General features: G+C 63.3%; 1 protein-coding gene across 1 annotated transcript in view; it reads left to right on the top strand.

The window, feature by feature from the left end:
- Positions 1-9,502, top strand: part of EVL (Enah/Vasp-like) — a 92,954-nt gene extending 83,452 nt beyond the window's left edge. The window contains 6 exon segments of the mRNA XM_039884206.1: positions 1,811-1,874; positions 3,462-3,528; positions 3,618-3,680; positions 7,044-7,110; positions 7,493-7,550; positions 9,027-9,502. Coding sequence (XP_039740140.1) covers positions 1,811-1,874; positions 3,462-3,528; positions 3,618-3,680; positions 7,044-7,110; positions 7,493-7,550; positions 9,027-9,064 — 357 coding nt within the window. The 3' untranslated portion in view covers positions 9,065-9,502.
- Positions 9,503-10,146: the final 644 nt, after the last annotated feature.

Here is a 10,146-nt window from a genome sequence, read left to right on the forward strand (position 1 = left end):
CTCCGGCCCTTGGCACACACATGGTTGCTCCTTCAGACTCGCTCTCCTGCCGGGTCCTAAGCCCTGTGAGGGCCAGGCCTGCGTATTCCACTGTCCCCTGCCTTTTGCACAGAGTGCTTCATCCAGAAACTTCTAAAGCTGCAGAGGCCTGCCTGGCCAGGAGCCCAGGCCAGTCCCAGGTAACCCAAAGCGTGGCCTCGTTTTGGGCGGTGGCATTAGAGCTCTCAAGTCAGTGGTACTGGTGCGTCACCGTCCCGGCCCCAAACACCCAACTCCCCACCCGGCACCCAGAAAAAGTGGGTTTCAAATCCCAGGGACTCGAGAACCCTTCAGCCCCACAGGCGGAGCTTCCTGCCTCTGACCCCCTTTTTCGTCCCTTTTCCGCTGGGCTCCTGGCCGCCACTAGTTCCGTCTGCCTGGGTCCCGCGCGCGGTCTGCAGCCCCCCGACACCCCGACTGCCTCCCCCAGGGCAGGGCCAGGCCAGGCCGCGCAGGGGCGTGGTGTGCACGCGGCGCTGACGGCAGCTCTTCTCTCATACTTCCCGGCATTTTCCAAATTCTCCTCACTGAGCGCGGACTAGGGTTATAACCACAGGAGAACAAACGAGCGTCATTGAAAAGAAGCTAAGAACCCCGAGTATGGAGTCACGTAGAGTTAGACGGCTCGGGCGTGCACTCTGCCACTTGCTGGCCATAGGCCGGTTCCACCGATGCCCCCACAGCACGCCGGCAGGGGAGGGCGGTGTGGAGCCCCGCCGTGGGCCAGGCCACGTGCGCATGCTGGGGACCCAGCGACGGACAGGACGTGGCCTCTGACCTTGAGGGAGAGGACACGGCAGGCAGGCTGTTGGCAGAGAAAGTGAAGGAGCACCAGGCCCTGGCAGCTGAGGGAGGAGTCCCAGCCTCGCCGGGAGCTCCTGCGAGAGCGGGCGTTCGCAGGGCAGAGCCGGGAGCAGAGGCCGCGGGGGGCAGCGTGGCCCGGGGCGGTGCGGGCTAGCAGGGGCGGCTGGGCCTTGCCCGCAGGTCAGGCTGCCTCCCACGAGCCATCAGGTGCTTTTATCGGGTTAGTGAGGCAGACCGACATTCTAGAACTCGCTTTGGTAGCAGTGTTGGTGACCTGTGGGCTGGTTGGGACAGAAGTAACGTTAGAATAGGTTCTTGCCACTTCTTCCCCTCCTGAAGCAGTGAAGTGGGCCCGGGTCTCCCATAGCCGGGTCGCCAGGATGGAGGCTGTGCCGTGGCCAGCCCTGACCCACAGTGCCGACCAGAACCCGACCCAGAGCCCACAGGCAGCCCGGCCAGCTGCGCAGCACCCTCCGGTTCTCACGCCGGCCGTCGGAGGCGGGGGCCACGCCTGGAAAGGGGAAGCCCCGTGGGTGGGTCCCGCCTGGCTGGCCCCGTCACAGTAAACCGCGGGGCAGAAGCCCCTGCTGAGCCCCGAGGGCCGTGACAGTGCCGGGCACCCCAGGGACGCGGCCCGTTTGTCGTCGTCGCGAGGCGCGTGACCGTCAGTGCCCGGCAGGCTCAGTCACGGGCCAGGGTTGGCGCAGCCGTGGGGTCTGCCCTACTGGGCAGGGGCCTGTGTACCCCTACTACCCTCCCCTACCCTGACCTCCATGGGCCAGACCAGCTGCCTGCCAGGATTTGGGGGTTCCCTTGGTTAGTAATACTCTTTGTTTTGCTGATTATAAAAGTAGCAGATTCCTCAAAGTTTTGAAAACCGAGGCTTCGTAGATGACCCTGGCCAGAGGGGTCTCACCCCTGCCCGGCCAGCCTCGCAGCAGGCTGATGGCCCCCCTTCCCGTTTCAGGAAGAGCCGAGCACCTCTCCATCGCCAGGGACCCGAGCAGCCAGCCAGCCACCCAACTCCTCAGGTAAGGGGCGCCGTCCTGCTCGCTGCCGGACGGTCTCAGAGGGCAGGGACTCCGACAGGAAGCTGGTCTGATCCCAGTGCCTCACTTTGCGGATGAGCAGAGACGGCCAGATGGGCTCCGCCGGCCGGGTCTCCCTGCCACCTTCACGGGAGCCGTTGCCCCGGTGAGCCCCTGCCCCCTCGAGCCTGGGGCTTCAGCTGTGGCGTCCACACCGAGCCCCAGCAGGAGCCCAGAAGTGTGGCACCCAAGCCCTGGCCTGTCACTGGAGCTGGTCACGCTGCGGCGTCCACTGTCCAGCCCTCCTTTCCCAGCACCTGTCAAGTAGCAGGAGATGGCCTGGGGCTCGGGCCAGGGCTCTAAAGAGGAGAGTTTAAAAGTCACGTCAATGTCTCCCTGCAAAATGACGTGACAGTGGTCACCAGTGAGTCTGGCTCCACCAGAAACAGTCCCGAACCCTGCTCAGAACCCCCCACCCTGAGCGCTGGGACACGGGGTATGACCAGAGCGACTGGAGGCTGTGCAGGGGGAAGAAGCCTGGCACTGGTCACTCGGTCACCGCACAGGCGTTTGTTCAGCGTCTGCTCGGGGCAGGAAGGAGAGGCAGGAAGAGCACCCACCCCAGCAGAGGGAGGCCCCACCCCACAGTGGCCTGGCCCCCGCACTCTGCTGGTGTGCCCGCCTCCCCTGCCCACCTGCTCTGTGTCCTCCCGCACTCAGGCCCTAGTGACAGTGGGCGGTGCCCGTCCCAGAGCATGGGTTAGGTGTCTTCCCAGTCCTGGAGGTCAGAGTTCGGTGTGGTTAGGTGGTTTTAGTCAAGGCCACGTGCCTACAGCTCAGATGTCCCAGCGCTTGTTCCTGCAGGCCCAGAGGGTGGCTGTGAGACCTGCCTCGGCCTTCGGTCAGTCGGCCTGCAGAGTCTCTGGGCTCAGCTGGGGACGGGTGGCCTCCCTGCTGCCCTGGGACTTGGCCTGCTGCCTCTCTGCTCATCCTGCAAAGTCAGTGGATTCAGTTCAGTTCAACAAAGCTCTTGAAAGAAAATGAAATAAAATTTAATGCCACTTAAAAGAGAAAAAAGAAAGACAAACCAATCCTCAAGCCCAGGGTGGAAAGAGGCCAGCTGTCATGTGTGGGGAGGACCAATGAATCAGGGGACAGTGGGTACACATGGGGTCCTAGGGGCAGGGCCCCCAGAAGCAGACGTGGCCCTCCGGCTGACTGGGAGTGTCCAGGGTGAGGGCCTGCCTCTGCCTGCTCGGCCCACTACTGGAGTCGCTGGCCGATTCTAGAAGTCATGTTCTGTGACCGGTCACTTCACATTCCAAGGAAAGTGGACTTTTCTTAATGAGATGACTTGAAGCTAGACCACAAGTCAAAGTCAGCTGGGTCCGAGGAACAAGAGCTGGTGTCCTCAGTGAGGGTGACACGGGGCGACAGCAGTGCCATCTACAGCCCTGGCTTCAGCTCCACGCGGAGCAGGCCTTCCTGACGGGCTCTGCGTCTGCAGCACTGGGGGTCCTGCCGGGGCGAGGGCGGAGGTGGGGGGCCCTCCCAGCCCTGAGGCTCTTCGTCCTTGAAATGAACTGACAGAGGCTGGCCGGAAGCCCTGGGAGCGGAGCAACTCGGTGGAGAAACCCGTGTCCTCGCTGCTGTCCAGGTGAGCGCCCCGTGAGGGCCGGGCGCCTCCGGTGGGGCCGGGGTGGCAGCAGCCCCGATTCACGTGTCTGCTTCATTCCGTTGCCGTAGAACCCCGTCTGTGGCAAAGAGCCCCGAAGCTAAGAGCCCCCTTCAGTCGCAGCCTCACTCTAGGTACCGAACAGCCCCGTCTTGGGGCCTCCTTTGTCCCCTGCCCGTGACTAACCCCGGACCCTGTCCTTTGTCTTGTCATCTAACAGCCTGCTCTGGGAAAGGGTGATCAGAGCCGGGGACAGGTAGAGCTGGGGGACCTCGGGTCGTGCAGGCCGCTCCTTCCTCCTCTCGGAGGCAGAGCTGAGGTCTGGGAGGGGGGGACCGCCCGGAGATCCAGTCCTAGTCCTGGACTGGCTGTTTGTGTCATTGGGCAATCCCGGTGCCCTCTCCAAGCCTCCACACCACACCCCGTGAAGAGGTCTTTCAGCCCCTGCCTCACGGGCGGTTGTGTGGACATGTGGGCACAGGAGGTGCTCCCTAGCCTCAGCCGCATCCCACAGCTCTGCTAACGCTGGACAGCCACCAAGCCACCTCCGCCCCTCCCCCGCACACAGCCAGCGCTCCCCAGAGGTGCGCCGACCGCATGTCCGAACCAAAAGCTGCCGCGGTCGCCGGGTAGGATATATGAACCCGAGGTTGCCCCAGACGTCAGAGACAAACAGCCACGTAGGAACTGTAAGTCGCGTGTGGCCTGAATCTGCAGGCCTCTAGAACCTGGGCCGGGAAGTGTCTCCATTGCCCACCACAAACTGAAGGGAAACAGCTGTGAGCACAGAGCAGGTGGCACTTCAGCCTGGTCTCACAGAGTGACGGGGACGAGCAGAGCGCTCTGGCCTGGCCCTGGCAGGAATGGCAAAGACAGACACGCGGAGCGGGGGTGAGGCCGTCTCAGCGGATCAGCGGACAGCCAGGTTTCATGCGGGGCCCGTGGTCCGCCAGGGCTTGGGCTGGGTCCCGCACGGCCCCGCCTGCGAGGAGCCCCTTTCTCTGGCGTGAAGGCCTGTGGGTCGGAACACTGGCTTCTGAGAGGGACCCGAGGTGCGCCGAGGACAAGCACCCTAGCGAGCGGGCTGGGCAGGCCCATCTCAGAGATGGCATCTGGGTCGACCTGGATGGGGAGGAGCCTGCCCTCTGGGGACAGACGTGTAACCTGGAGGCGTGGATGTGCTGAGGCCCCGAGCCCGTAACCAGCCTGGTGCATTCAGAGACCAGAAAGCAGGCCGGTGTGGCGGGGCAGGCGGGCAGTGGATGGGCAGGTGGAGGGGTCGGGAGGGCCACGTGGAGAGAAGTTTGGGTTTTCTGTGTGCCGCGCCCTAGTCCGCGAGCTCTAAGCACAGGGCCCCATGATGGCTAGCACTTTGGGGTGCTCACTCTGTGGAACAGGGGGCCGAGGGCCCAGCCTACAGCTCTGTCAGCACAGCTGGCTACTTCCCACTGCCACGTTAGGAGTGGGCCGCCGAGCATCCCTCCAGGGCGAGAGCGTCCTGCCGGAATGCAGCTCTTCATCTCGGAGGCAAATCTGTTCTCTGGCTTCACGGGCTCCAGAGGGCGAGTGACAACGGCCCCCCTCGGGCCGCAGCATCGCTGAGCTCATGGAGCGTGTGCGTCGGCGTCACCATCGGGCCTGTCAGGGGTGCAGAGAGGTGCAGAGAGGTGAAGCAGTTTGCCCAGGCGACCTGGGACTGCGTGCAGGACAGGTGTGATGAGCTGGGGGTCTCAGGCTGGACCTCCTTCCCCATTGGGACCCAAAATTACTTACAGACACGTTCAGGGCCACATTGAACCTCTTTCTTGGGTTCATCTGGTTTGTTTGTGTGTGTGGTGGACCACTAACCTTTTACATACCATGCAGTACCATGCAGTGGGGGTTTTCAGCTTTATTGAGATATCATTGACATCTCCCCTGGTTTAAGTTTGAGGGGTACAACGTGGTGACGTGATATATACATGTATCGTGACGTGATTGCCATGGTCAGGTCAGTTAACACAGCCAGCACCTCACAGAGTCACCCATGGTGGGTAAGAACTTTCCACAGCCCCTCTCAGCCCCGTGCAGATGTACAGTGCAGTCTTGTTTGCTGTGGGCCCCGTGCTGTACATCACATTCCCCGCTGCGTTCATCTTGTCACTGGGAGTGCGTGCCCTTTGACCCCTGCCCCTGTAGCGCTGGCAACCCCCAGGATTCCATTTCTGTACATCTGGTTTAGTCCGAGTCCACAAACGTGTGAGGTCATACGGTACTTGTCTCTGCCTCACTCCGCTCAGCGTGACGCCCTCAGGAGCCGTTGTGGGCCCCGGGGGCAGCATATGCGGCTGTGCACATAACCTGTCACACGTGCCACATCCGCTCTCTCCGTGCATCCGTCGTGGACACTCAGCTTGCTTCCACGTCTCGACTGTCGTGACTAGTGCGACAGTGACCGTGGGGTGCAGACGTCGCTTCGAGACGGTGGTTGCACCTCCTCCGGGCGGACGCCCAGGAGAGGGCCTGCCGGGCCATGCGGTGGTTCTGTTTTTAATTTTTCAAGGAACCTCCGTGCTGGTTTCCATGGCGGCTGCACCCGCACCGTAGTTTCCATGCTCACCCTCCATCGCTCTGGAGCACGCAGGTCCTGGGGTTCACAGGGGCCCTGGTCTGCACAGTGGCGCTGGCACCCGCCGTCACGCCCACAGCCCCTGCCGTGGGAGAGAGGAATCGGACCCAGAAAGCAGGCACCGCGGTCCTGTTTGAAAAGGGCAGGGGGTGAGGTGAGCACTTCGCCAAGAGCTTCCAGGAAGGGCTCGTGTGCAAGGGACATTAAATTTCAAACCTCTGGCCCTAGTTCAGAAACTTTTCCAAGGCAAGCAGTCCGTGAAACTGAAACCTCTGAGCCAAAGCAAAGCCGCGGCCGAGGGCGTCCCCTGGAGAGGTTAGGCTCCGGGCCGGTTCGGTTCGTGTTCGGAGTGGGCGCCTCTAGGGCGAGCATCTCCGGTGGTGTTTTCTGGATTTTGCATTGTATTGAATTCCGTTGTTACTCATTCTTCCCAAGCCTCAGGCTGGCCAGGAGCACAGACCCCGCACCGAGGACTAGCTTGCCGGAGTTGCCTTCCTCCAGGGGAGGCTGCGTGTGACACGTAGCGGTCTGCTTGCATGCGTCACCATTTGTCCCCCGCCCCTGCCATCACCAGAGCAAAGCACGTGTCTGTGTGAGAGCCCCCAGAGCAGAAAGCAGCTCTGCGGTTGGCTCTTGGGTTGGGAAGTGTGGTCACAGTACCCACGAGACCCTCTGGAGCTGGAGACCAGGCCTGAGGGTCCTTTTCACTTAGCTAAAGGGAAGCCAGAGAGAAAAGCAGAAAGCAACAGGACGCTGGGGAGAGGGCCGTGCTGGGCCCGAGCGGGAGGCTGCGGCACGCCCGGGCTGCCTTCCCGCACCCAGGCCCCCGTGCGTGGGCGCCTGCCAGCCCCGCCACCTACTTTACCGCACCCTGCCATCCCCCTCCCAGGATGAAGCCGGCAGGAAGTGTAAATGACGTGGCCCTGGACGCCTTCGATTTGGACCGGATGAAACAGGTGAGTGTCCTTTCCTGAGAGGCTGTGAAGGAGCCAGAGGCCAGGGACTCTCTTGGGTCCACGTGGCCAGGCAGGTCCACTGAGGCCCACGTGGCTGCCAAGTCAGTCAGGGGGCCAGCTGTGGAGGAGGGTCACAGCATTTGTCCCCAGCCCCTGCCATCACCAGAGCAAAGCAACCCCCCTGCCCCTCGCACCCCCCTCCAGTGTGCACCTGAGGCGTGGGAGGCCCCGGGGCTGGCCAGGGTGCCCCATCTCCAGAGCACGCGCCATCCTGGCTTGGGGAGGGAGCTGTGGGGGTGGGCGAGGGTGAGGATGAAGCCCAGGACCCCCGCCCCTGGAGGCGCCCCAGCCTGCACTGTGCCTGAGGCCCTGCTCCCCGTAGGAGATCCTGGAGGAGGTGGTCCGGGAGCTCCACAAGGTGAAGGAGGAGATCATCGACGGTGAGCGGGGGCCCGTCACGGTTGGGGAGCGGGCTGGGTGGCCCAGCTGGGGTGGCCATCTGGGGCCCAGAGCCAGGGCCCCGTGGCCTTGTGCTCCGGTTCCAGTCCTCCTCCCCATTCTCCAGCTAAGGAAACCGAGGCGCAGACGAGCTGAGGGACTTGCCCGAGTGTGTGCACCCCCCTGGCAGCAGATTGAGCTCCCCCACTCCCGTGCTTCTCCCCGGGTTCACAGCAGTGCCCGCCCGGGAGGGCGGCCGAGGTCAGGGATGCGTTCCAAAGCCAAGGGCAGTCAGGCAGCCTCAGCCCTGTGTTCATTTCAGCGTCTCTGGACCCAAGTTGTCTTTTATGATTCTGCCACCTCCGATCCCTGGGTTTGAGATCGTAAGGGAGATTACTGCCTTCCTAGGGGTTAGGGGGACCGAGAAGCTACAGAACTATTATGGGCCTGACCTAGTTCACAGGCTGCCAGGCCCTGAGCTGGGGGAGCAGGCAGGGGCCCCCCCCCCCAAAGAGTCTCTGGGTCCAGAGAGCAGGGCCTCTGACACGCCGCCTCAGACCTGGAGCCAGGGGAAAAGGGAGGGTTTGCTCAACCCGGGATAGAGCGGTGAGGCGCCTCCGTCACCCACCATAGGCGAGGAATCGGGCACGGTGGCGAGGTCACACCTGGGGGCTGGTGGCAGGGAGCTGCCTGAGATGCCCGCAGACCTGGGTCATACCCTGTCCCAGCAGAGACCACTGGGTTCCTGTCTGTTCCTAACAGCCACAGGTGGAAGCTGCCTCGCAGGCATGTGGCTAAGCAGCCGTGGAGAGGTGTGGGCAGTTTGCGGGGCTCTGAGAAACACCCCTTGTTACTTGACGTGTGCCCCGCCCTCTGCTCTCTCCTGGCCTTTTGCTCTAGGCTTACTGGGGTCCATCTGGGGAAAGGCCAGAATTAGGGGGGACACCCTAAGGGGTGGGGAGAAGAGCACAGGAAGCCCCTGGCCCTCTGGGCGGACCTCCAGCCAGGGAGTCAGGGAGCAGCCCACCTGCTCAAGGCCAGGGACTTCCTGCTGCCACTGGTGGGAGGTGTCCCCAGGTCCTCTGAACAGCTCCGGGATGCCCACCTTTGCAGACCTGTGCAGGGCTCCTGGTGCCACTGGCCCCTCCCTACCTCCAGGTCCATGGGTTGGTCGCCCCTACCCCAGCTCCACCTTCAGTGGACTGGCTCAAGAAATGATGCCGAGACCCACGGGGGCTTATTAGTTGTCACCCCAAAGTCTGTGCCAGAGCCCACTGCCCTGCTTGGCCTCTAGCCTGTGCCTCTGACTTCTGGGGGTCTGGGTGGGGCCCTCAGGAGACAGAGAGGGGCAGGCACCAGTAAGGACCTCACCGCAGCCATGGAGCCGGGGCCGTGGGGACAGGGCCGTGCAGAGGGCAGAGGAGCCGGCCAGGCTGGTCCCTGCTGCACCTGAGCCACCGTCGCGCCCTGTCCCACAGCCATCAGGCAGGAGCTGAGTGGGATCAGCACCTCGTAGTGCGCTCGGCCCCGCCACCCAGGATGCAGTCCTCCGGACAACGGGACAGCGAGGAGCCCCGCCGGCCCGGGCCTCAGCACACGCGACACGCGCCGAGGCCAGGACGTGCTTCATTTAAAGTCTTAACCTGTGATAAAATATTAAAATGAGGAAAAAGGTCAAGTCCCGGATTTTTTTAGACCCTACCTGACACAGAACGCCAGGTCCGCTCGCCTTTTTTGTATTTTATATTTGCCTATTTAAGTGTACGTTTCCTTCGGTTTATAGAGAAGACGCCCCAGGTCACGCGCTTCCTTAGGTGGTTCCTCCCGGTGACGCTGGCCCGCCGTGGCTGGCGGTGGCGTGTCCATGCGCAGCCCCCCCCAGCGTCCTGGCGTGGCGGTCGTCCACGCCCCGCACCGTCTGTGTCCACGTGGTAATAAACGCTTACTGTCCACACGCTCGGCTCCCGCGCACTCTCTACGCCAGCTCCGGTCGCTCCTGGCTGGGGACGCCACAGGGCAGAAAGGCCCATGACCGTGGTGCCAGGAGCAAGGTGGGGGTCCTTGGGTGGGGAACCAGGCCAGATCCAGACGTGGAAGGACAGAGAGGGTGAGCTGGGCAGCGCAGGCCCTTCCAGCCAGGTCCAGGGGAGGCCTGGGAGCCACCCCCACGGGGCACTGGGGGGCAGGCCCTGAGTGGCACCTACGCCCCGGACAGCAAACGGAGTCCGCGTGCGCTCTGGCCGCCAGGGCTGGACAGGGTCCCCGTTTGACCCGCCGTGACACAGGTGGGGCTATAGAAGCAGAAAGCAGGCTTTCCCCCCACTCCGCCTCCAGAGGGGACCTGGGCCCCTACCCCCTGGGCAGCAGGGACGCCCAAAGCCCTCCTGAGGCTCTTGCCGGCCGTTCTCAGACCAAGCAAGTACCCATCGTGGCCAGGGAGGTCCTGACTCTAGCCTGGGCCACTGCTGCCCCTGGACCAGGAGTGAGGCCCCAGCCAGTGGCGCAGGCCTTGGAACCCTGTGACCTTCTCACAGCCAGCAGTGTGCCCAGCCCCTGGCCCAGCCATCCTGAGGGCCGTGGGAGGGGACGTGAGAGAGG

The sequence above is a fragment of the Pteropus medius genome, unplaced genomic scaffold, assembly GCF_902729225.1.
Source record: "Pteropus medius unplaced genomic scaffold, Ma_sr-lr_union100, whole genome shotgun sequence".
In the NCBI taxonomy this organism is placed as follows: Eukaryota; Metazoa; Chordata; class Mammalia; order Chiroptera; family Pteropodidae; genus Pteropus; species Pteropus medius.